Genomic DNA, 26,214 nt, shown 5'->3' with positions numbered 1-26,214 from the left:
GCATGGTCCGGCCTATAGTCCGCCCCATTGCAGGGGGGGACGGACTATAGGGCGGACTATGGACACATTTTTCTTTTTTTTTTATTTTTTTTTATTTTTTGTATTTTCTTCTATATATATCACCAATTTTTTTACTTCATTTCACACCTTTCACTTTACTCTCTTTCCCCATCTCAATTTCTCTCTAAATTCAATAATGAATTCCGACGATTTCCATATTTGCAAACATAAAATATAAAAAATAAAAAATAAATACTGACAATAGGATATGCCTTTAATTTGTGGTGTTTTTATATTTTTATTCTTGCTAATTGATATATTTGCAAACATAAAAAATAGGATTAATGAATTTTTTTAGTGTTTAAATATTCAAATAATAAATAAAATACTTAGGGCGGACTGTGGAAGAGGCGGAGGATAAAATGCTCATGTGGCGGTGCATAAGGCGGGGCTTAGGGCGTCTTATAGTCCGCCCCATTGTGGATGCCCTAATCTATACATTCTTCCTTGAGCGTGATCAAGACACCCATAACCGATCTCTTCCCGTGGACGTAGACATTTTGTCGAACCACGTTAAAATCTTGTGTTCTTACTTTTCTTGTTGCGTCGATCGGTGCTAATTCCTAACAATTTCTTTTGCAAGTAATAATGAATAAATGTATTAATATAGGAATAAATATTTTCTAAAAAAAATCTTATAGTTATTGCTTACTTTTACAGTTAATGTATCAATATTTTAAACGTTGTTTAACTAAGATTCATTCATTACCAAAGAAAGAGCATGATCTTAGTTCTCCAATTGAAGTTGCTAGACAAATACCACAACCCAAAGTTGTGATGATGAAAAATGAAGATGCTCGATTTCAAGAATATTTGTTCCGATACGATGCAATAAGAAATAAAAGTGCTCATCTGGAACTTCGAAATGTACTAATTGATCATTTGTCGGAACAATACACAAATTTTGAGTCTTGAATTTTAGCTATTTTTTCATGTTTATTGTGATATGTTTTATGTAATTGTGATATCTATAAATGTGATTCAATTTATATTAGAATTTTCATGTTTAGTGTATTTTAGTTTTATAAGTATTGATTTTTTTTACTACAAAGTATATTTAATACAAAATATATTAATAAGAAAATTTTGTTTAATTTTTAATTTATATTATTCTTAAAATATTGTGGGATTAATATGTAAATAAAATAAGTACATGGTTATAATTTAAAAAGTATAAATATGGAGTTTTTTTGGATTTGACTTTGGTGTAAATGATTGGAATATAATTACTTTTTAGCGTGACTCAAACTCAAAAATAAGTTTGAGTTTGGTATAAATGGTTGGAGATTCCCTAATATGGGATAAAAAAAACATTTATTTTTGTCCCACTAAAAGTTTTAAAAAATAGGAGCACAAATAAATAAAATAAAGATGGATTAATAAAACATCTCAATTTATTTTTTCCTCTGTACTATTACTCCGTATCGTAATATAACATAGAAGACAATTAGAGTAAGAGTAAAAGTAAATTTAAAGACATTTTTAGGAAAATTTAAAATATTAAATTGTTAGATTTCAGCAACAAAAGTAACTTTTTCAATATCTTATTTTTTGGGGGAAAATGAGAAATTATAAAATCTTGTTAATTTAATTAACCTTAATAGCATTCTCAACAATTTCCCTAAAACCTCCCTTATTTATCCCTAACTCCTGCCACATCAGCGCCACATCAGTACCATAATTTATCCCCAGTTTTTAGCCAACTGCTCCAATGGTTTCTCCCTTATTTCTCCCTAACTCAACATTTCATTTTTACATCATCACTAATTTAATTGTTTTATTTTTGTATATAATAAAGCTAGCTAATTTAATTTATAAGACAAAACAAATAATAGTAATAAAGTTCGTTGTATTAAACACGGGTAAACATTACAACAACGAAAATTAATAAAAAAAATAGTACAGGAATGGAAAAAAAAATTCAAAGTAAAAAAATTCAAGGGCGGTGGGCGCGGTTTCTATTTGCCCACAATTCTTCGATCATATCGTGTTGTAGTGCTCGATGGGCCTCCTTCTGGTGTATGTCATGAACGCCTTGAACCGTTCATGTTCGTTGTACGGTACACCCGGCGGGCGGACTCGAACTCGGTTGAGACACCGTGACTCGATGATGCAACACTGGTGTCGTTGGTGACGTTGAGGACGCCTTCGTGTTCATCATCGATGATCATGTTATGCATGATGATGCACGCATACATGATGTCGGCAACATCCCCCTGGTAGAAAAAGCGCGTCGGGCCCTTTACCAGTGCAAATCGCGATTGGAGCACCCCAAACGCCCTCTCCACATCCTTGCGCGCAGACTCTTGCACTCGGGCAAAATACTTTCTACTATCTCCGATTGGGCATCTGATCGTCTTCAAAAACACGGGCCATTGCGGATAGATGCCGTCAGCCAGGTAGTACCCCATGTTATGCACATTGCCATTGGCCGTGAATTCGATGGAGGGGCCTAACCCGTTGACCCGCTCGTTGAAAAGGGGCGAGAAATTGAGAACATTTAGGTCGTTGTTCGACCCGGCTATACCAAAATAAGCATGCCAAATCCAAAGCCGTTGGTCGGCAATGGCTTCAAGAATGATGGTGGGATGCGTACCTTTGTAGCCGGTAGTGAACTGGCCTCGCCACGCGGTTGGACAGTTCTTCCACTGCCAGTGCATACAGTCGATGCTGCCGAGCATCCCCGGAAAGTCGTGGCTCCTCCAGTGCCAATCCAGCAGGAACTGGCAGTCAGCTACGTCCGGCGAGCGAATGTAGTGCTCCCCAAATATCTCTCGCACCCCCTGACAAAAATTCTTCAGGCACTCGTTGCCAGTCGTCTCGCCGCATTGCAGATACTCATCGAACATGTCGGCAGACCCTCCATATGCCAATTGTCGGATGGCAACAGTGCATTTCTGCAGGGGCGATAGACCGGGCTTCCCTGTGGCGTCTCGCTGGAGCCAGAACTCGGGGTAACGCGCGGACAACGCATTAACAATACGCAGGAAGAGGGAGCGGCGCATTCTGAATCGGCAACGAAATACATCTGCCGGATAACGTGGTTCCTCAGCAAAATAGTCGGCGAACAACCGATCGTGCCCACCAGCGTGGTCACGGGGGATGTATCGACGCCGCCTGCGGATTGGCCGTTGGGGTGGCTGCTGCATTCGAGCAAGCTCGCTTTGTATGAAACGGGAGATATAGTTGTTGACTGGGTTGTTGGTGAAACCCGCGACATCCCATCCGGTGGGATGATAGGGACCTCGATGATCAGCCGCAACCTACTCAACTGGACGAGTCCGACACCAAGAATGGCCACCAGCAATTGACTACTCATTATATTAGTTAGAATAGTTATTTTCCTTAATTACGTCTTTGCTTTATTATTTTTATTCAACAATATCTTTAGGTAGATTTTATTATATCTTTTCGGTTTTCTTCTTGATTCTTTCCCGAATCGTAGAGTCGAATCAAGCAGGGTCCGGACTCTATATAAAGAGTCCATTAGAGAGTCAAAAAAGGCATTCAAGAACAAAGAAATAAAAAATCTTTTCTTGAAACCCAAGTTTCGAAACCCTAGTTGACGCAACTAGGTTTCTTTATCGTCTTCTTCACAATTCCGTGTGCTCTAATCATTCCGATAGGATTCAAATCCTATCAACTGGTGCTTTCTTGATCTACTCTTCTCCCATCACAGTCAGATGTTCGATATGACCTTCCAATTCGCCAACCAGGACGAGAAGTTCTTGGCACACAGGCTTGAGCAGGAGTCCTTCGCACAACAACATGATGCGCTGAACCGGAGGCTAGAGGAAGCCTCAGCCAAACTTGCAGCAGCCGGCTTTAGGGCGAAGAAGGAGCCACCCGACCCTCCCCCGGCGGCGACCATGGAACGGGGATGGCAACCACCGCCGTCGCTTACGCAGGCACCGCCCGGTGTAGCACCGGCAGCCTTGCCGCGCCTAAGAGTCGATCCTCCTCGTTTCGATGGAGAGAATGCAGCTGAGTGGATTTGTAATATGCAGAATTATTACCACCACCACTATACACCTCTATCTGATCGGTTGTACCTTACTCAATACTTGTTCGATCCCCCGGCGTCAGATTGGATGGCACACTGGACTGATAATAATGCCAGAAAGGGTTGGGATGATTTTCTATTGGCGGTCTATCACCGCTTTGCTCCGGAATTCACCGATGATGATGTTTCACATGTTGATGATAATCCGTTGGTTGATCAGCCTCCAATTATGGAATCGACAAATAATATTATTTCTAATGGAATTGGTTTTGATACAATAAATTGTTATGCGAAGTCAGAATTTATTAACCAGGAGGAGGTATTTGCTCCGGGATCCTTGGATGAGGCAGATTCTTGTGTATGTGATCGGCTAGATGCTCTAACTTCGAATGAGTTTATGGATTCCTCGTGCCGACTTAGCCAAACTATGGGCATGCCTCAGGTCAGTGCAGATTGCATATTGGACTCGAGCACTACTCTTGATGAAAAGATGGCTCGACGGAATATGGAGGGGTGCAGGAAGCGGGTTACGTCCTCTGTTCTGCTGAATCTTGACAATTTGATGGTTTCAGAGACTATGGAGATGGGATGTAACAAGAGGTTTCATGAAAATGATTATGGAAGGGAAGATGCAGCAGCTGTTCTAGAATTTGATACTTCTCATTTGCTCAACTCTTGCTTTGAAACTACCAATCATTCTCCTCTGCCGCTTTCTGGGTCTACCGACAGTGTTGACGTGGCGAAAAGCTCCAGCAGCTTGCCGAGTCTTTATGCATCAGTTGGCTTTGCAGTCGACATTTTCGATGTGGAGACCGTATCATCACCAACAGCTTCCGCATCCACGATCAAAATGGAATGCACACATATTGTCAACGATGCAGGCTCACTTAGATATCTCGAGGAGATCCTCAATGACACTATTCCAGTCGAGCACTCGGATGAGACCGGGGACATGGCTACGGAGTCTCAACCAAAAAGTGGAACTTTTCTGAACGAGGTTAAGTGTTCTAAAGAAAATTCAGTTGATGTTTTTGAAAATAAAGATGAACAACATACTTTGCTTAGTGTTGGATATCGAGATTTATTCCGAAGGGAACAAACACTCGCCTCCGATGCCCGCTCGATTCCTCCACGCAACGACGCACTATGTTTGAGCAGACACTCTATTATGGATTGGAGACCGTTGCTGTCCCGAAGAGCCTACCTCTTCTCCTCTTTCGAGTCATTGTTCCCGATTTGCACGTCTGCCCCTCTATTCCCTGCCTATGATTCTGCAGAGGTTGTGTTTTTCTTTCGACAGAGAGTTGATATGACGTTTTACACTAGTTATTTGGACGAAAGAGGCCGCTTTCGGTCTGAATTCACAGGTGCTGAAGAAAGGAATATACATATATTTGCGATTATGGTTTTGGACAGAGGTGGATGTGAAGGAGGGATTGTTGATTCCTCGCTTGATTCAAAGGTGAATGCTTTGGGAATGCCAAATCAAGATTGTGAGTTAAGCATGGGAGCTTCGACATTTGACAAGAATCTTTACCCTGGTGCTATTCGAATTGGATTGTGTTCTCATGAATTCGTGAGTTCCTCATTACTCAGTGATCGTAGTGGGACAATATCTATGGTGTTTTATGCAATATCCGAGAGCTCCTTGGTTGCTTATACTCTTTGCATATCGAGATACTTTAAAGCTGGCGATCAGCAAGCTACGGAGACGTTTGGAGCTACACTCTCGACGCAGGTATGTGGATTTGAGCCTAACAGGAAGAATTTTGTGCACTTACTATGTGGTGCAGCCGGATTACGAGCTCTCGTCCAGGGAAGAGTCATTCACGGCTATGAAGTTAGACTGGGCGTCTGTTGTACGGATGGAGTTTTTGAAACAAAATTGCTGGATAAGTGTGTGCATTCTGCTGCTCCTAACCATGACAACATTGTTTTCAAGATGGATGATAAGTTGGTCCGGTTGAATGCTACTCTGTTTGATATTGCGCTCAACACAAAGCAAAGGAGTGGTGAATCACTGGTTGTTCTGATAGTGGCCGAATGGAGGTCGGAGCTGGGAAAAAACCACATTCTCTCCAACTCGAAGGATGATTTCATGATTGTATATTCAATGTATCAAGTGGAGGCTACTCTTGTGAACATTTTTTGTGGAAATTCCAAATATGACTTCTTAGCTTGGGGATTTAGATTTTGGACAGGTGAGTATGTGTTATTGTTCGAGCAGATGGCTTGTATTCTTTTCTATGCTCCGCGCGGCACTATCTGGTTTACAAATTTTCTTCTAGCTCTACAATCATCGAATGGATTTACTTCTTTAGTTGCATCACAACTACTGTACTTAACTTATGAGCTTGGGCAGGGTGATAAAACTGCTTCGAATCATGGTAAAGAAGGAAATAGATTGGAGGCCGATAGAGATTATGATGTACTGATAATGATCCAAGTTTGCCTTGTGCAATATAATAACGCAGCTGATGGAGATGGGGGTTTGTTTGCTGATGAATATTACCGATTTGCATTTTGGCAATTGCTATTTTTATGCATATGGCTTGACCCCTCTGATGTTTTGAAAAGACAAGCAGCCATTCACTTTCTTCTAGTTTTGCTTCATGCAGCCATTGTTGATGATTTGAAGAAGGTTGAGAATAATGTAATCATTGAAGATGGTTTCAAATCAGAAGAGAGTAGCTGGATTGTTGTTGTAGCAAACTTAGGTGGGGAAATCCATGCAATCTCCATGGAGTTTGGAGACCTTGTCGGGAATGATCTATCACTCGATTTTGGGAGAGCAGAGGAACGGGTCGGAGTTCGTTCATTGGAAACAACAGGCTGGGACGTCGCTAAGCAGACAGCTGCAGTAGAGGAACCATATGTGGCTATTTCACTTACTCCACATATTGACCCTCCAATTTATGCCCTTGATAAGCTAATTAATGGAGTGATCAACTCCCACATGGCCCGCTTCAGGTTTACGATGGCTAATTGTTCTCCAAATTTGCATTTCGAATTGGTTGAAAGAGTTCAAGCTACCTATTATCCTGATTTCCACCTTGAGGACAAGGTGTATTTCAACCGTGGGGGAGTTGATAGGGACCTCGATGATCAGCTGCAACCTACTCAACTGGACGAGTCCGACACCAAGAATGGCCACCAGCAATTGACTACTCATTATATTAGTTAGAATAGTTATTTTCCTTAATTACGTCTTTGCTTTATTATTTTTATTCAACAATATCTTTAGGTAGATTTTATTATATCTTTTCGGTTTTCTTCTTGATTCTTTCCCGAATCGTAGAGTCGAATCAAGCAGGGTCCGGACTCTATATAAAGAGTCCATTAGAGAGTCAAAAAAGGCATTCAAGAACAAAGAAATAAAAAATCTTTTCTTGAAACCCAAGTTTCGAAACCCTAGTTGACGCAACTAGGTTTCTTTATCGTCTTCTTCACAATTCCGTGTGCACTAATCATTCCGATAGGATTCAAATCCTATCATGGGAGCGGGAGGTACCTCCTCTTCGGAAGAAGAATGAGATATCTCCTCGTCGGATCGAGAATGAGAAGACGATTCAGAATTCATTAAATATAGATGGAGAGAGAGAAAATAAATGAAGAGAGAAAAGGGATGAGGATGAGGAGAGAATGAAGAGAGAAAAGGGATGAGGATGGGGAGAGAATGAAGAGAAGGTGTGTATTTATAGGGGGAAAATTAAAAAAAAATATATATATATATATTTATCGTCGGTTGGCGATAAAACGGGAGGAAAAATCGCTGAATTATCGCCGACCTCTCCCATTGGTCGGCGATAACTCGGCGATAGACGGCGAAAAAACGCCGACTTTTAGCCGGCACCATTGGGAGTGCTCTAAGTATATTCCTAAAAATAAATACATCTTCCGTCCCACTCAAGATGTCCACCTTTTCTTTTTAGGTTATCTCACTCAAAATGTCCACTTTCTATATTCAAATATAAATTTCTCTCATATTTTTTCTTATTAAAATACTTAATTATACGTTTCTTACTAATTACTACTACTCTATTTAATCACTCTTCTTAAAATTTTATGTCAAGAACGTAGGCATCGAACACCGAGGCTAAAGTCTCACGACGTAGTCAATGAATATTTATGGAATATCTATCCCAGTTGGAGAGTGTCACACTTAGTCAGCACACCACATTTGACCCGCCACTCAACAGTGAGAGATTCAATCCATTATATAAACCATTTTATATTTCTCTCCAATTTCACACTATCATAATTGTAATCCTATCTATTTAACAACGAAGACCATCCCATAAACTTCGGGTATTTTTACTTTTAATTTTTCTGTTCGCCCAATCTCCACTCTTTGTAGTGATTGTTTATTTTATTTCTTGTTTATTGCTGTAGAGGTTGTTCCAACTGCAGACTTAGAAGACTTGATTTTTTCGTATTCTTTAATTTTGGAGTTAAGTAGGAAATTCAGGGTTTACTTAATTGGTGAAACGCTTTTGATATCTTGATGACTAATTGTGGTGTTTAATCTCCTGGGAATATGAATTTTACTAGCTTGGGAGTTTATTGTTTTGTTTTTCGGTTCTTGTTGAATTTGTTTTTCCTAAGTTTTTTTTTTTTTTTTTGTTAATGTTGAAGAATGGATTATAGGTTTGAGTAAACATAGTCTATTGATGAAGTCATGTCCCCTTTCTTTCTTTTTTTGCGTTACCAATTTCTTTGTATAGTATTGGATTGCTTTTGCTTACACAATCATGATCCCAAGCCATAAGCACTTAAATTCATATGCATTAATAAGTTGTTAGTTCCCACTTCAGCTTTCAACTTGATCGACAAGTGTACAATTTTTAGTGGTTTGTTGTAAGTTCTATTTGCTCAACTTTTATCCTGGATTATAGAGTAGTAAGTTGCTATATTCTTGGTGGTTGGTGCATTATTTTGTCTTGATCATGTTCTTTTTTATTTACAACAGATCCAATTATAAAATGAAGTGATTCGTCTCCCAAAAATCTTGAACCGGTTTATGTTCTCGTAGCTGATTTCTGATGGTTGGTGTATCAATGAGAATCTTATCTGGCTTCATCACTATTCTTGTCTGGTTGCTTCTAACTGAAACATTTGGCTCGTTTGCTCAAAATGATGTCGATTGCCTCAGAGCAATAAGAAGTTCCCTGGAAGATCCATTGGGCTACTTAGGGTCATGGGATTTCAGCAACAACAGTCGAACATCTATCTGTAAGTTGGTTGGGATCGAATGCTGGCACCAGGATGACAACAAGATATTGAATATCAGATTGTCGGACATGGGACTTAAGGGCAGTTTTCCTCGAGGAATTGTTGGTTGCAAGTCCCTCACAGGCTTAGATCTTTCAAGAAACGGTATCAAAGGAAACATTCCAAATGATATCTCAAAGCTAATTGGTTTTATCACTAGTCTTGATCTTTCTTCCAACCAGTTATCCGGAGAGATTCCTGTGGATCTTGCGAATTGCTCATTCCTGAATGTCCTGAGACTTGACAGCAACCATTTGACTGGCCAAATCCCCCTTCAGCTCAACCAGCTCACACGGATTAAGACATTTAGTGTGGCAAATAATCAATTGAGTGGACAAGTTCCCACATTCGCAAATGCTCATATCCCAGCACAAAGTTACGCAAACAATTCTGGACTCTGTGGAGGTCCTTTGTCTCCTTGTAGGAAGCTCGAAGGTTAACCATACTTGATGTGTACATGGTCCTTAAGTTGTTCGGATGTTTATTTGTTTTCCTAGTTAATTATAATAAGTAGATGGAAAGTTATTGACTAATATTATTTGGCTTCGATATTCTCTCAGTCTACCACTTAGGATTTCCTTTTACTTTAATTCCTTTCAATTTTCAAGTTTATTTTCTTGAAGTTTTGTTTATCCTTATCTTTATGATTTTCTTTGCCAAAATAAACGCCTCATTGTTGGACTAAAAAGATTGATCTTTTAAGATGATATTCATAACGATGAGTTTCAAGTTTCAACTATCTTGAATTTTCAATTTATTGATACTTTTATCTAACTTATCAAATGAGCTATCACGATTGTGGCATCATTCAATCTATCTCACGACTTATCAGACAATTTCTCCATCCAGTTTGTGGCATCATTCATCCACATGTAATCAAGTCTTATGGCTTTTTCCTAATTGATTCCTTGTCATTCATCAAACAAGCGATGAGGATCATGCCGTATGCTAAATTGATCTATCATTTTCTACATGATGGAGTTTTGCTCATAGTAAATGAAAGTGAAATTAAGATCAGATCTTGATTTTGATATATTGATTACTCCCTTTATAAAAACTTTTGTAATGACACGAATTTTAATGCAAAATTGATAAAAGAAAATAACTGAGAGGATACATGAGCAAAGTAAGAGAGATGAAAGGAATAAATGGGCAAAATAAGATAGGGGGGAGAAAATTTTGTGTAATTAGTGTAGTGGATTGTATGGTCGATTTCCTAAAATGGAAAGTTTCTATTTTTAAGAAACATGCCAAAAAGAAAGAGTTTTTATTTTTAATAAATGTGAGGAGTATGAAATATCTACATTGTATATTCGCCAAAATTTGTTTAGAGTTAGTTTGATACACGAAATTTGAATTGAATTGTAGTAATTAAAATTCTATGGAATTGAAATGGGACGATGACAACAAAATAAAGGATAGTAAATTGCCCAACATGGGATTTAAAGGCAGGTTTCCTCGATGTTGTTGGTTGCTAGTCCCTGACAGACTTAAATCTTTCCGGAAAAAATATCAGAGTAAACATTCCAAATAATGTCCTAAAGCTAATTGCTTTTGTTACTAGTTTTTATCCTTTATCCAACCAGTTGTCCGGATAGATTCCTATGGATCTTGGGAATTTCTCTTTCTTAATTTCTTGAGGTTAACATCCACTACAAGATTTGTGATTGATCCAATTTAAGATTCAGAATTCCAATACCATATAGATATATATTAATCAAGACATTTTCAAAATAATTTAACATTCATCTAGACATTATTTTCTAAATATATAAGCATAACATTATACTCCATCCGTCTCATATTACTAGCACTTTTTAATTTTAGGTCATAAATTTGGGATTAATTTTTAATGTAATTAAATTAGTGTTTTAAATGCAATGAGAAATCATTAATAAGGAAATACTTAATTAACTCTAATATATTAATTAAATATCTCACTTCTTACTTAAAATATAAATAGTTTAAATAGTTTAAGACGAGCCGAAATAGAAAAGTACAAGTAACATGAGACAAAAGAAGTACTCTATTAAACACCTATGTTAACTTCTATTTTGTTTTATTTAGAACTCGACCCATAAACATCTTTAACTTAGTATGTTTGAATCTTAATATCATTAGTTATTTCACGTAAGTTAACAAATATTCTTTGCAACATTAATAGTAATTTCTAGCATCGATAACTTCATTAGCATCACACTTAATATCAATGACCTCTTTATCATCAACTATACCGCATTTAATATCAACATCTCTATTACTCGATCTTAGATCATTAGTATATGGACAATCCACTATGTTATACCAGACTCGTTTAATGCATGTTTATCTTATGTGATAAGCTAACATAACAAACAACACCAAATATAACATTAGCGGTCAAATTGGTGTAATGCGAAATAGTATTCCTTCAATTCTGTAATAATTGAGTTATTTTTTTATTTTAGAAAGTTTAAATATAGTTAAATTATTTTTATTTTCTTAGACGTTGAAAGATGGAATAAATTCTAGAGGAGAAAGTAGTAGTCAACGAAGAAAGAAGGAAGATGGAATAATAAGCAGTAGCCTCACGCTTCTTCACCTGCTCACCTTCTCCATCATTCCACAGCTAATTCAATGGAAGAAACCATCTCCTCTCCCACCACTCCGATCCACATCTTCTCCACTTTACTTTCCCCATTCAACGACACCGATTCCAATTCCGATTCCTCCATGACAAAAAAGCCCCTCAGCTTGTGGCCAGGAATGTACCATTCACCAGTCACGATTGCTCTTTGGGAGACCAGATCCAAAACCTTCGAGAGGCTTCTCGATCCCCCACTCGATGCGCCCCCTCAGAGTGAATTGCTCACCAAAACCCCTTCGCGCAGCAGAATGACTATCCTCTACAACTTCTCCACCGATTTCATTTTGAGGGAGCAGTATAGGGATGCTTGCAATGAGGTCAGGATTGGGAAGCTGCTTGAGGATCTCGATGCTTTGGCCGGCACCATTTCTGTCAAGGTACTGACTAAGTTATTGCCTCTGTTTTCAATAATTCATTCGTAATTACAATTACTCCAACACTATTGACATTATAATTACAATAAATTATCACAACACTCCTGCATCTGATGATTACTTTTACAATTGAAGTTGGATTGTGAGTTGTTCTTTGACATGCATTTTGTATTAGCACTGCGCAGACGATGACAGCACTACTAGACCGTTGTATCTGGTTACTGCCTCCGTCGACAAGATGGTGCTGAAGAAGCCGATAAGTGTTGATATTGATTTGCGTATTTCCGGTGCAGTTACCTGGGTTGGCCGATCCTCTATCGAGATTCAGCTAGACGTTACACAGCCTCCTACTCGTATTCTTTCAACACCATTCATTGCCTTTCCAAATTATACTACTCCTAGTACTTACTAATTGTGCTTGTGTGGTTTGGAGTTTTACTAGTTTGAACTAACATAAAGCTATCCTCTAACAGAATCAGCTGAAGCGACTGATTCGGTCGTTCTCACTGCCACGTTCATTTTTGTGGCTCGTGACTACAAGACACGCGCAGCTGCTCCAGTGAACCGACTGATTCCAGAAACAGAACGCGAGAAGTCACTTTACGAAGCAGCAGAAGCAAGAAATAGACTGAGAAAGAGCAAGATTAAAGGCCATGAGAAGGCGATTGAGAATGGAGGGGTTAATAGAGTTGCAGCATTACTAGCCGAAGGGCGGATCTTCTGCGACATGCCTGCCTTAGCAGATAGAGATAGTATTCTTCTTAGAGAAACTCGACTGGAGAACTCCTTGATCTGCCAGCCACAGCAAAGGAACATTCATGGCCGCATATTTGGAGGGTTTCTTATGCATAGAGCATTTGAGCTAGCCTTTTCAACGGCTTATGTTTTTGCAGGAATGATGCCATCCTTTCTTGAGGTTGATCATGTTGATTTTCTTAGACCGGTAAGACAACTGCATTCCTCTTATCTATTATGCTTTCAAGACAAACTTCATGTAAAGCAAGAAGCAAAGATATTGCTGGCATTTGAAAATTAATCATCTACATTCTACAAGAACCTCGCTTCACTGATTAACACCATGAACACATTCTTAGTCCTTATTGAGCAAGCTACTCTGTGTTGGTAATGTAGGTGGATGTTGGAGACTTTTTGCGGTTCAAGTCTTGTGTATTGTATACAGAAAGCGAGAGTTCAGATCAGCCCTTAATCAATGTGGAAGTTGTGGCACACGTTACGAGGCCAGAGTTAAGGTCTAGTGAGGTATGCTTGCTCCTCTGGTTAATGAGCTTAACTGCCTGGGTTTAATGACTAGTTAACGTTGCTGCAAGCAAATGTTATTCTCATGGCTGAAAAAAAATCACATTTGCTTCTATTTTTACTAAAAATGATTTTACATGTTCAACAAGAACCCCCCATCTACCATGTCCAATAATTTAGTTTTCAATCTGTCGGCTGAAATACAATTAAATGGCAATTCTGGTTGTTTCTGATGCAGGTGTCGAATAGGTTTTACTTCACATTCACCGTTAGACACGAGGCAAAGGCTAAGAACAATGGAGTTAGGATCAGAAAAGTGGTTCCTGCAACAGAGGAGGAAGCACGCAGAATCATTGAGCGCATCGATGCTGATTCTTTGGATTCATGATTTAATCAAGAAATCATACAAATGGTTGCTGCGTTACTGCAATAGGGGGAATAGTTGTATCTTTAATTGTTTCATGTCTATGTAATACTTCTATCATGTTTCAGTTTATTCACTGAAAGAAAGGACATGAGTTACATCAAATTGCGTTACTTTATACGTATGAAACATCTTAATTTATACTACTACTATTATATAGTCTCATTATTTACTATATCCAAATTGCTCAGAAATTTACAGATGAATTTTATGCAACTATGCATCAAAAAGTTGTATTGAGCAAGATTATGTCGAGCAGTTAAAAAAGCAACTTATCTCAAGAAACAAGTAATACCTCTCAAGAAACCATGCTTATTTACAGCAAGAATTCAGAAAACCAGTGTTTTTTACAGAGAAATACAGACATCAACCTTTGACTGACTGAGGCCTTATATGGCTTGGAAGATTTTCTTGGTGTATATCTGTAACACATGAAGGTTTCAAAATCTTTTACATTCATCTATATAATAAATACAAATGGTTAAAATGAATATGCTAGTACCTAATAAGGTTGGGAGGCACCATCCAGAAACCTAAGAAGATGCCACCACCACCTCATGTGAGAGCTAAACTAAGAACTCTCCTCGTCGGAGGAAGAGTGTGGCCGTTTATTTGGGAAACCCCCCACAACCTGCTGTAGCATTGGGTTAACAGGAACTGGAAACTTGTAGGCGGAACTCACCACAGTCCTTTCATTTACCATTCCAACTTCCTTGCAAACCCGGTCCAAAATTGTTAGGAAGTCCCTCATCACCAAGAAAATTCTGAAAGGATGGGCCTCTTCCTTCACTGAGTTTCCATGGAAATACTCGGTGATCTCCTTCACAAGAGACAGAGCAACGCTTTCTTGGGCTTGAATCCTAATAATTTCCTCCTCCGCCTTTTTCATGAAGCTGCTCATCGAGTCGGAAAACCTGCTGCTGCTGCTACCCTCCAAGGACGTTGTTTCGACCAGTCTTACAACCTCTGATATATTTCCAATTCCTTTTGAAAGTTTGGAGACATCGCTACTCAGCACTTCTGCATCCATAGTAGCAGCTTTCTTTACATTTGATAACTCACCACTAAGGCTAGAAACAACTTGGAGGCCAAGCTTTCTGCATTTGGCATCATCACTTGTGCCAGCATTGTCAGTTGGGCCCCCACCAGATAGACGGGCACCCTCGCTTTTTATTATCTCCTGAACAACAAAATGCAAGAGTGTAGTCTTCCCATCTGCTCCTTTGATATCAACAAGCTTGAGGAGTGTGTCTAGTTTGAAAGCATGTGCATCACCCCGATTTGTTCCCACATTCATGCGGTTTCCAGTCTTCAGCACCGCTTCAAGAAGCTTGAGGAACATCCTGCTCATCCTCAATTCTTCACAAGCTGCCTGTATTATCAACAACTTCTAAGTTAACACAACAACTGCATGAACTACTGAGGTTTCATTACAGATAATTAATCTAATGTTAAAAGAAAAGGCCTTTCCTTGTTACAGCACAGAGAAAGTTGATGAACTAAATTGGCATAGCTAAGGTATTAGCATTTATATGACATTAAAATCAACCCAGGTCTCAAGAAAAAATATAGCCTCTATCTAGCAGAATAACATCTTACTGATGAGAGTGTTTAGATCCAGAGAACCTATTATTACTGGCGACTAATGAAGTAAATGGAGAAAGATATAATTATACCAGCAGGACTCTAGTAAAAAACATAAAGATATATATTTTCTTAAGACATGGAGAGCTCCTGCAGACAATCTCAGTCCAGACTGTAGCTATGGTGGGAGTAACATTCCTTCAATACTTGTGTCAAGCTAAATCTCTTTACGTTTTACTTTTTACATTTGTTGCCAAAAATCTGTAATATGAGTCTAACTAGCAGATGATTGAGTGAAATAATACCTCCAATGTTGCAAATGAATTTTTTAGGTATTCCACCTCATATTCAAAATTTGATATGTATAGCATTGCATCAATTCTTCTGAAAGCATGCGGTATATCAAGTACTGCCTTCAAAAATCTTTCAGCAGCGCCAAGCTTGGTTGGCGAAACATCTTCATATTCCTTTAGCTTTCTCTCCTCTTCTTTAGTTGGTGCCATCTTCATTAAACTCTCAAGAAGCTCAGTACCAAGAATATCAGTATTGCCTGGATGAAAAGCAAGACGAGTTAATTAGGAAGAAGAAGGTTGATCTTCAAAGACAAGCACAGAGCAGAGACGGATAATATCATACTATTTCTCTATGGGATTTCGCTCTCTTTCATTAGCATTAATCTGATTATGAGTATGGTTAATGGCTCAAAAGTTACAGTTTTAGCCAGCCAAAAAGAAAAACTAATACTCATTCCAAGCCAACTTCGATTGCAGAGCATTACAAGCATCTGGATGCAAAATATTGCTATGTGGAATTGCAGTGCTAGAAAGAGAAAAAAAAACTTTCAACAATTTCAAGTTTTTGGCAAAAAAGAGTAGGCAGATATATAAATATACATATATATATGTAAGACTAAAGTCTCTTTTTGGTCCATAACATAAGGCGATTTTTTGATTTTGGTCCAAAATATTATCTTTTGAATTATTTGGTCCGTCACAAATAAAAATAAGTCACATTTAGTCCGAAATTAACGGAACTGTTAAAATTTAACGGTCAACGATTTTTATATCGATTTTGACCGGATTAAGTTAATAATTATGTTTAATTAAGTTAAAAATCGCTGCCAGCACACAATCTTCAGTACCGCCATTAGCCTCTCCATCTTCCCCACGAATATCTCCCGCAGCTTCTTCACCATTTTGTTTGTACTCCTCGTTTGCTCGTGCCATCTCGAATTGCCCTCTGAAATTAAACTCGATTATCACCCTCACTTCTTTCTTCGAATTCGACCCCTCAATTACATCAAAAAACGTATGCTCCACTGCATCAACCAAACAAACCCCCAAATGTCCGCACTACTTCTTTTCTCAATTCATAGCAGTTAATTAAAAATTGAACTACCTGAAGGAATATCGGGTGATCTCTTCGATTTGGATTTGCAAATTGCACTGTTATACCCCGAATTCTGAAGGCGGTGGCACATATCCGCCATTAGACATTTCCGGCAACCGTCTGCAATTAGACATTTCCTCTCCAGATTGTCTCTATTCCTCTCTCAATTTTTCTGTCCAGATTGTGCTCCCCATTCTCTCTTTCTTTTCTCCTTTTTGTTCCACAAAAGCAACCGCCCAAATCCTCTCTCTCAATTCTCCCCAGAAACAGTCTTTTCTCCTTTTTATTTCAATTAACTGCAGATTGTGCTTATCTATATACATATACCCTCATGTTCATGCTAGGTGCTTATCCAGATTGATGAGTTCTTGCTCTTCCTCAAGAAGAAGACAAAGACGTGAGCTCGACTAGAAACCGGATAAAAGGAGAGGAATCTCATCTAATTTTGGTCAAAATCGATATAAAAATCGCTGATTGTTAAATTTTAACAGTTCTGTTAGTTTTGGACTAAATGTGACCCATTTTTATTTGTGACGGACCAAATAATTCAAAAGATAATATTCTGGACCAAAATCAAAAAATCGCCATATATTATGGACCAAAAAGGGACTTTAGTCTATATGTAATGTGTGTATGTGTGTATTTAGAGTAGTGCATGACTACCACCATCCCCCTAGCTTAAACCAAAAGATACATACAACTTTCATAGGCTATCATGAAATAAATATCCTCTATGATTAGATGGTGTAAGGAAAGGCTGTAACTAATGTTAAAATCACAGAAAACATGAGGTTAAAATAGAGTACCTTCCATAAGGCCCTCGCAAACCTCCTCTACCGTGACATTTAGCGCCCTAAACAAGATTGCAATGTTTTGCGCCTTCTTAGGATCAAGAACCCGGTTATTGTCTTGGCGAGGAGTCGGAAGAACACTCCACCTAGTTGCTTCCTTTGGAGTTGGTTTCGAAGCATTTGCAACAAACAATGTTTCGATCATTTCCTCGTTCACTCTGCATTCAATGAACATCCATCAATTCAACTGAAAGTTAAAATCACAAAGAAGAACATATATCTTTCAAGAAAAGTGAGAGTGACCATACTTGAACGAGCTACATCTCAGCTGATCCCACACCATTTCACGATCGGAGCTCGCCCTCACTTTATCCCAATGCAACGGCTTCAATTTTGTTTTGGGAGTAGCATCCTCATTCCGCAATACATCTTCAGTATTCTTCTCAACACTTTCTGTGACATTTTTAGGTAATTCCATAGGAGAAATCAATGTTGGACTTTCGGCCGCCATCGGTCTTAACGGAGTAGCCATGGATGGTGGTCTGGTGACGAGATTTTTGGCCGGTGGAGCTGGAGTTCTCGGACTATCCCAGACTTTACCTGCTACCTGTGGCGGAGGTGGTGGAGGGGGGACATAAGCTGCTGAACGTGAGGGAACAACAAGAGGCGGCGGCGGTGGAGGTGGATGCGGTTTTGGAATGCGGATTTTCACCGGGGATTCCGTGTTCTGATCAGAGAAACTCGAAATCCGCGGAGATAACTCTTCGCTTCTCCTGGAGCATCTCTCCGGCGATGATGAACTTGGCGGCGATGGAGATGCGGATTCCTTACTCAACAAATCTCGCGGCGGAGGAGACGACGTCAATTGCCTATGCGGCGGTGCAATATTCTGAATCTCAATTAGGTCAGGCGATTTAGGAATCGAATTCCTAGGGCTCAAACTGTTTCCTGGAGAAAGACTCAGCGAAATGGACCTTGCCGGAGAGCCCCTGCCCGATCCGGAAGCCGAAGAAGAGTAAGTTGAGGAGGAATTCGAAGTCGAGCCGTTGAAATTCTCCACATCAATAGCAGCAAACGCTCTTCTAGAAGCTGATCCGGTGCCAATCGAACTTTCCCTACCGTTTAACGAGCCCTTGGGAGAGTAGAACTCTTCATCTTCATCATCTCTGCTCGACGCCACGTCAGCATTGTTCCGATAAATCCTGCGTGAATTCTGCTGCGCGTTCAACGGCGGCAAAGGGCGGAGCTCCGGCGAATCCATTTTCCTCGGATTCAAAGTGCGATTGTCGGCAGGGGCGCTAATGCTTCCATTGTAGGCAATGCCCCCGCTGCCGGCGGCGGCAGCATGTGAATTGACTAAAGTGCCGAGGTACAGGAACTCTGAGCTGGTCTGTGAAGGCCTCTGAAGCTTCGGAATGTGGCGGTTATCAGGAGCGCCGCGGAATGTGGAGGCGGCAGTGGTTGTGCTGTCGGATCTATGTGATTTAGCGTGGTCGTGCGCGGACGATCTGTCGAATCTCCTGCGCTTGCGGAAGTGGATGAAAACGGCGAGGGCGAGGATGACGACGGCGGCGGAGACGGCAGCAACAGCGACGGCAATGAGCTTGGCGGAGGCGGATTTGGATTTGGAGTGGGGGAGGTTGAGAGAGGTGATGTTGGCGGGGAAGGAGGCAAGGGAGGTCGGGGAGGGGGGCGGTGGGGGAGAGGGATCGGAGGGGAAGAATGGGGTGTTGGTGTTGTTGGGGGTATTAGTGGAAAAGGGGTATTTGGGGGTGGGTGGTGGCGGTGGGGAAGGGGTGGGGGGCTCAACTGGGGGAGGGGAATCCTCCGGGAAGAATGGCTGGTGGAGAATGCGGCGGCGGTGGACGGCGGCGGCGGCTGAGGGGCTGCTCAGCCAGGATAACAGGAAGAGGAGGAGGAGGATGCTGAAGATGCGCATTGATTTCTCTTGTGTGTGTGAGAGAGAGAGAGGGAGAGAGTAAATGCGAGATTTGAGGGTGGATGAATGTGAGAATATCCAGTCACATTGCACACACACACAATCCGCGTTGCTCTCCTTGCGTGTGTGAGAGAGAGATAATAGAGAAAGAGAGAGAGGAAGAAGCTACATCAACACGGTGAGATGAGAGTGAGTGAGAGTGTGAGAGGTGGGATGGAAATTGGAAAGGAAGAGATACAGATAGTGTAAATAATTGTATAGGAATAATTAATGAATAAGTAAATGAATTAGGAAAGGACTAATGTTTTTGCATGAAATGAACGAAGCCAGCTAAGACTAGCTGTGCTCCTTCTACGTCCAAAGAGGCTGACGTAACTACCATTATTAGTATCTTAATAAGTTGTTACCACTCCATCTAAAGAAATAAAAATGTCGTTCCACTTTAATCATATTCCCTACCGACACTAAAGTTACCCATAGTTACACAACCAACCATCTTGAAGTTGAAACGGACCCAAGACTAATTTCTTTCAAAATTCACCCACAGAGTACTTACTAATTCAATCTAAAAATTACGTACACACAGTCAACATATAATTAACTTAAAAAACAAGATTAAATATTACAGTCCACGAGTAATCACTTAGTCCTCATATAACAACAACACACATAAAATAGCGCATCTGCAATGCAATTTCGATGTATTTGGTGAGGGGAAACTAATTCGATTTTTTATTTTTTATTTTTTATTTTTTATTTTTTATTTTTTGCACTGTCAATCAAAACATAATGGTCACAACCACCGACCAACTCGTTTTTTTATCCCAAACTACTGTGGTTGTTTTCATTCAAGGTTCCTAAATAATTTTCTCTTTTGATTTTCCAATGATCAAATTATATAATTGTACAACTACTATAATAAACTTTATTCTTTTGTCCCATTATGCGACGCAATATAAGAACAATCTCTACTTCTGACCTTTTGGCCTAAATCTAGGCACATATCACGAGACAATAAAACATCCCACATTTTTTGCATATTAAATTGTGGCCTCAAAATACATTTATAATATAGAAACATCATAATTGAATTATGCTCCTACATCATAGATTATTTCTCTTAACAGCACAACTTTTGTGAGTGAAATTACTTGTGGTAAAATACTGAATGCACTTTAACTTAACTTTATAGAATAATTGGGTTAAAATGGGCGATGCATTTTGCAGACTGAACAAAGCATGCAGCTTTTAAGGAAATATCTAATTAGGTTATGGCTTATATCGTTATTATTATATACTCATAAGCTTTTTTTTGTTAACCTTTTCCCTAACTTTTTCTTAAGTTGCTTATTTATAGTATCCTGTTGTGGTAGATGTGGACGTGAACGTGATACAGATCATTTTGTATTCTTTTATAGCAAATCTTGATTGAGAATTCAAAATTAGCAAATAAAAAATGCGATTGGTGTTATGTAGTAATTATTAAATTTGGAGGCTAGAAAGAGACGAAGAAATAACTCCTTTATTCCAATTAGTATATGAATAATAACATAATGAAATGGAATTAATTCGACATAAATTAATTACTCTCAATAATACTGCGTCGATATTTCCCCTTTACAAAATTAATGTATCATTATATATTTATTATGAAATTACTCTGTTCTAAATTTTCATTCTTCTTTAATTTGGGTTTCATGAGACCAAGTCAGCGATTGTCAGATATATATAAATTCAGAAGCAGACGACCCTTCTTTTGGCTTTGTTTTTAGTAATGATTCACTTAAAAATCAATGAAGATCATATTTTTTCTTTATAGCATTAAAGAACTTAATTAAGATACAACCAGTTAACAAGTAATTGACACTTCACCAGATTGTTTGATTACTCTTATGATAATTAATTTAAATTATAAAATATTTCAGCTTAATGATATTCATCATCTTTATACGAATGAAACACTATAATATTAACTGAAAGTAGCTGTAAATATAAAATTAATATATTTTCTTACCCATCAAGTATGAAGCTCAGATTAATTACTTAACTGTCCTAAAAAGTTGCAACATGAAAAAAATGACCATACACAAACTGCAAAATGAATAAAAACTTTCTATAAAACATGCACACACTATGTTGCGTCTGAATGCAGTTGTTCTAATTAAATTGTAATTAAAAGTTGATGAGTCTTAAAACTAATTCTAGTACAGAAAAACTCATCTAGAAGCATTGCCTCTCTATTGTAATTCGAACACATTTTACACTTTGAAGTTATAAATTCAACTAATATAAGTCTATCATTTAATAGAGGAAGTCAACGGAATCTGCCTACTTTTGTCACGACTTCACACATGAGAATTTCACAAGTCGGAATTTTAAAGTAAATTTAAGTCAATAAATAATTAATTTGCTTGAATTATTTAAATAATAGTATTGTAAAGTTTTAATCATGTTACCACTTACCAGAGATCTACAGTGACTGAGTTAATCGTGGTTCGGGTTCTTGTGATTACTTCGGGATAACATTAGTGTCAAAAACTATTCATAAAGAAACTTGTAGTGGTATATTATATTCTTACTTTTTTGAGACAAAGATATTACTGCAGTCTACTCCTATGTCAACCTTGGAATATGGGATGCATAAAATTTTCATATCTAATTATTTTGATTCCATTTCTACAATCCTATTCTCATAAACTTTATCATAAACTTTCTAGAATATGTACTACTCCAACCACTTAGATCTCAATTTTTCATTGACGGAAAAATTTGGATCATATAGAAGAACAACATCTCCATGCATAATTCTTGTTTGTCGATCATTTTGGATGATAAGCTTTCATGCTTCGCTTGTAGGTCGATGATTAGTTATAGGCCTCATTGCAAGGTTCATCAAGCTCATTGAGATGAATACAACATTCCTCTCCCACTTTCAACAAGTCCAAGTTTGACTTCTTGACTATCCAATATGATATGTATTTCTACTCCTACTCTGTAAGAGGATGACATGATTTTTCAAAAAAAAGATAAGTAGATATATCTATTGGAGTTACCCTAGACCATTCGGTATAGAAGGTGTCATGAAGATGAGTCATTCGAATTTGTACTCGCCGTCTTCTGTAGCACTTGCTTGATTTCTATATTAACTCCATTTTGCCCATTAGCTTATGGATGGTGGGTGTGGTGACTCTCTATATTTTGCAAGCATATTATCCAATCACTTAATGTTAAATTGTGATCCATCACTGACTAGAGCACGTGGGTCGTCAATCGAGTGAATATTATTTCTAATGAAGTCGGTCACCACTCACCACTCACCACCTTTGAATCAATAGTCTGGGTAAGAACTGCTTCAACCCATCTTGACACATACACCAAATATGTCTCTCCTTTATTACAAATTGAGTTACACCTTAAAAAACACTCATGCATCCGTGAATTTAATGTATTAGAATCAAACTAAATAGATAAATCGAAACGAAAAACGTTAAAAATGGGTCAAACAAGAGTGGTGCTCACATAAGGTATGTAGCATATTATTCCTCTTCTTTTACGTACTTATTCTGCTTCTTTTATATGTATATCTATATTAGGTAGTTTTAAATTTTATTAAATTTGTATAAATTTGATTTTCCTGTTTTAGATGTTAATATGATATTTTTCTGTTTTAGAGTATTTGGTGAGACATCGAAAATGTGATTTCTATTCTATAAAAGTATTATAATTTTTATTTTAATTTATGTGATTTTAAATTGAACATTATTTTAAGATATAATTTTAATATTTTTTTTGTTGTATATGTTTTAATTTATCATTAAATTCGCACACCCAATTGAAAAAGTCTGGATTTGCCTGTATCCAAAACAAGCAAGCTATACAAATTTCTAAAAAACACGGCAAAATAGCCTTTGGAATCTATTCTCCATGCATAAAGTAATTATACCTCAACAATTCTAGTAATTGTGATCTCTTTCTTTTTAGAAATTCTTTTAGTTCTTGCTCACTGCATTGAAGTAAAAATTAATTAGATATTGTCTCACTTTCTGATAGGATAAACCTCCAATCGGGTTGATCGGCGTACGTAGATCGACCATCAATAAATATCTGTCCCGGACGAGTGCCCAACTCGCCCGTCAAGCAAGACGATTTTCTCACTTTGGAGAAACCAATGAACGACAAATAATATTGATATTATTGATTGATTTCAAATGATGACAATGACTCATATTTATAATGCTAATAAATAACTTAATGAACAAGAAAACAAAGAAAACAAAGATATAGAAAATATATGTGAATCCCTAAAATATCTAAACAAAATATGAAATATGCTCGTATCAACTCCCCCACGGTTGAAATTCATCTTGTCCTCAAGGCTTTGGCGGGCTATTGGCGGTGTGATGTTGGGTTGCGTAAGTAGAGTTGTCTGGCGGCTAGAGCTCGAAGGACAGGCGGGACTCGACAACCAAATCTGGTGTTGTGCGCGGACCATCTTCCGTCAGGCAGCAGCGCAGCTTTGGTTCGAGATGGTGGGAAGGCTTAACTAGTTGTTGTGCGCGGGTGGATTCCCGTCGGGCAGCGGCGCGGCTTTGGTTCGATCGGTGTGGCTAGTTGTTGTGCGCGGTGGATTCCCGTCGGTCAGCGACATAGCTGTGATTCGATCGGTATTTTGGAGGGTGAGCTCGGGATGAAAGCACCAATTTGATAGGATAAACCTCCTATCGGGTTGATCGGCGTCCGTAGATCGGCAATCGATAAATATCTGTCGCGGGCCCGACTCGCCCGTCAAGCAAGACGGTTTTTTCACTTTGGAGAAGCCAATGAACGATAAATAATATTGATATTCTTGATTGATTTCAAATGATTACAATGACTCGTATTTATAATGCTAATAAATAACTTAATGAATAAGAAAATAAAGATATGAAAAAGATACGTGAATTCCTAAAATATCTAAACAAAATATGAAATATGATCGTATCACTTTGCAAAACCTTCATGGTTGTTCTTTGTATTTTAAAATTATCTCCACATGCTAGCTAATGACAATATAAGATAACTATTTCTCTCGAAGATCGTCAATAAGTTTGTCATATATGATGAAGCAGTTGGCTGATTTTAGAGGTTGGATGAGACATTGCCATCATGGTTACGTTGGTGAGGTAGTAGCAAGAATGGAGCTCATAATCCATGTTCTTATGGTTGAACTATATATTTTTTCGGATGGACTTAGTTAATTTAATCAGATATAGTGTTATTTTATCTTGTTGGCTATGTGTTTTGTGTTTATTTGATGTCTTAATGAAGTTTACTTATTTGCCGAAATTACACGACATATTAAGGCGGGTTTAATTGGCAAGATGATTTTTTTATTTAAGAAGTTAATGATTCGAGTTACATAGGTAAATGGTAAATCATTATTGAAATTTTTAGAAAAATGCAAATTTAATACTATATTATTGTTATTTTTCAAAATTAATCCTTAGAAACACGAGCACTTGTTACGATAGGAAGAATCAACCAAACTGATAGTAAAAAATTAATTCGAAGACCAGACTGAATAATAAAGCAAATCACTCAAGTCAAATAATAATAGTTAACACTAACAATAAAAGCAAAAAAAAAACACCAAAAAAACTGTAGAAACAAAAAAAACACATGCATGTTAAAAATCGGACTAAAATCTAAAATCTGAAAGTCACATAATTCGAGAATCTATTATAGTCAAATAATTTGTCAATCGCTTTATTAAGCAAGACTTTTGTCATATTCTAATGCTTATAGCACTTTAATCCAAAATCAAGACCAAATCTCTATTCTTAAATTTTAAAATGAGTGGATGAGATTAAATCTTACGAATCTCAATAAATAGTAGACAAAATATCAACAAAAGGGTAATATCGTCATTATGTTATCATATGATAATTTTCGTGAATGTTTTTTTATATCAACATAGTGTATTACAAATATCAACAATATGACATAAGAATATCAACACTAGTACAAGAAAATATCAACACATATTTATTGAGATTTTTATATGGTTTTGTTGAGATTTTTTACATGGTTTTATTGAGATTTTTTGATATATTTGTTAATAAAAATCTGGTTATCAACATTTACGAAAACTAAAATAAAAAATATCAAACTTCATCATCCGAACGTCGTTGCAACATATGCAATTGAGATCTCGTTGGAATCCTTATAAAATTATCTTTAATTTGATATATTTTTTGTGAAAAAATAATTTAAATCGAAAAGGTTACGTAAATTTAAAGTTTTAAGATGATTTTAATGAGAGAGAATTGATATTAATACCCTCTAATTTTATTTATTAATTTTTTATTAAAAATATAATTCATGTGGTATTATTTCAATCACTAGATCTTCTAATCTAATGACTAAGATTTAGTCTTAATTTGGGATTGCTTAGCAATCGATCACTTCCCATTATGCCAATTAATAATTTGATTTAATCTTTTCCGAGGAAAGACTA

The 26,214-nt window shown here is 37.8% G+C and overlaps 4 protein-coding genes across 5 annotated transcripts; 2 read left to right on the top strand and 2 right to left on the bottom strand.

Moving 5' to 3' along the window:
• Nucleotides 1-1,647: 1,647 nt before the first annotated feature.
• On the bottom strand, nucleotides 1,648-3,209 carry LOC125189697 (uncharacterized). Its single transcript, XM_089059132.1, has 2 exons — nucleotides 2,559-3,209; nucleotides 1,648-1,710 (listed from the first exon to the last, which is right to left on the bottom strand). Exons 1-2 carry the CDS (start codon nucleotides 3,207-3,209, stop codon nucleotides 1,648-1,650), a joined length of 714 nt encoding a protein of 237 aa, XP_088915258.1.
• Nucleotides 3,210-8,217: 5,008 nt separating this feature from the next.
• On the top strand, nucleotides 8,218-9,918 carry BIR1 (BAK1-interacting receptor-like kinase 1). The gene is made up of 2 exons (XM_048087608.2): nucleotides 8,218-8,371; nucleotides 9,033-9,918. Exon 2 carries the CDS (start codon nucleotides 9,106-9,108, stop codon nucleotides 9,772-9,774), a length of 669 nt encoding a protein of 222 aa, XP_047943565.1. The 5' UTR covers nucleotides 8,218-8,371; nucleotides 9,033-9,105; the 3' UTR covers nucleotides 9,775-9,918.
• A 1,927-nt stretch (nucleotides 9,919-11,845) lies between these two features.
• On the top strand, nucleotides 11,846-14,120 carry LOC125190332 (Thioesterase/thiol ester dehydrase-isomerase superfamily protein). The gene is made up of 5 exons (XM_048087607.2): nucleotides 11,846-12,337; nucleotides 12,510-12,687; nucleotides 12,808-13,277; nucleotides 13,466-13,594; nucleotides 13,830-14,120. Exons 1-5 carry the CDS (start codon nucleotides 11,951-11,953, stop codon nucleotides 13,977-13,979), a joined length of 1,314 nt encoding a protein of 437 aa, XP_047943564.1. The 5' UTR covers nucleotides 11,846-11,950; the 3' UTR covers nucleotides 13,980-14,120.
• Nucleotides 14,121-14,307: 187 nt separating this feature from the next.
• LOC125190330 (formin-like protein 1) lies at nucleotides 14,308-19,962 on the bottom strand. Of its 2 annotated transcripts, XR_007170901.2 has the most exons (5): nucleotides 18,088-19,962; nucleotides 17,795-17,997; nucleotides 15,905-16,149; nucleotides 14,518-15,387; nucleotides 14,308-14,437 (listed from the first exon to the last, which is right to left on the bottom strand). XR_007170901.2 is itself a non-coding variant. In XM_048087606.2 (4 exons), exons 1-4 carry the CDS (start codon nucleotides 19,716-19,718, stop codon nucleotides 14,587-14,589), a joined length of 2,880 nt encoding a protein of 959 aa, XP_047943563.1. In that variant the 5' UTR covers nucleotides 19,719-19,962; the 3' UTR covers nucleotides 14,308-14,586. The 2 variants fall into 2 exon arrangements, 1 of the variants encoding a protein (XP_047943563.1); XM_048087606.2 differs by having other exon boundaries at nucleotides 14,308-15,387.
• Between the last annotated feature and the right edge of the window lie 6,252 nt (nucleotides 19,963-26,214).

Source organism: Salvia hispanica, chromosome 5 (assembly GCF_029641045.1).
Source record: "Salvia hispanica isolate PSC_SH4W2 chromosome 5, Shi_PSC_v1, whole genome shotgun sequence".
In the NCBI taxonomy this organism is placed as follows: domain Eukaryota; kingdom Viridiplantae; phylum Streptophyta; class Magnoliopsida; order Lamiales; family Lamiaceae; genus Salvia; species Salvia hispanica.
Note: the sequence above shows the minus strand (reverse complement) of the source record. Positions and strands in the feature narration are given on the sequence as shown.

Excerpts from the sequence above, each read along its gene's own strand:
- LOC125189697 (XM_089059132.1), bottom strand. The coding sequence starts at position 3,209 with ATGCAGCAGCCACCCCAACGGCCAATCCGCAGGCGGCGTCGATACATC. Across the intron at positions 1,711-2,558 it reads GGTCGAACAACGACCTAAAT|GAGTTAGGGATAAATAAGGG; the intron begins GTTCTCAATTTC and ends CTGATGTGGCAG.
- LOC125190332 (XM_048087607.2), top strand. The coding sequence starts at position 11,951 with ATGGAAGAAACCATCTCCTCTCCCACCACTCCGATCCACATCTTCTCC. Across the intron at positions 12,688-12,807 it reads CGTTACACAGCCTCCTACTC|AATCAGCTGAAGCGACTGAT; the intron begins GTATTCTTTCAA and ends ATCCTCTAACAG. Across the intron at positions 13,595-13,829 it reads CAGAGTTAAGGTCTAGTGAG|GTGTCGAATAGGTTTTACTT; the intron begins GTATGCTTGCTC and ends TTTCTGATGCAG.
- LOC125190330 (XM_048087606.2), bottom strand. The coding sequence starts at position 19,718 with ATGCGCATCTTCAGCATCCTCCTCCTCCTCTTCCTGTTATCCTGGCTG. Across the intron at positions 16,150-17,794 it reads TTGCGAGGGCCTTATGGAAG|GCAATACTGATATTCTTGGT; the intron begins GTACTCTATTTT and ends CTTTTCATCCAG. Across the intron at positions 15,388-15,904 it reads ATTCATTTGCAACATTGGAG|GCAGCTTGTGAAGAATTGAG; the intron begins GTATTATTTCAC and ends TTGATAATACAG.
- BIR1 (XM_048087608.2), top strand. The coding sequence starts at position 9,106 with ATGGTTGGTGTATCAATGAGAATCTTATCTGGCTTCATCACTATTCTT.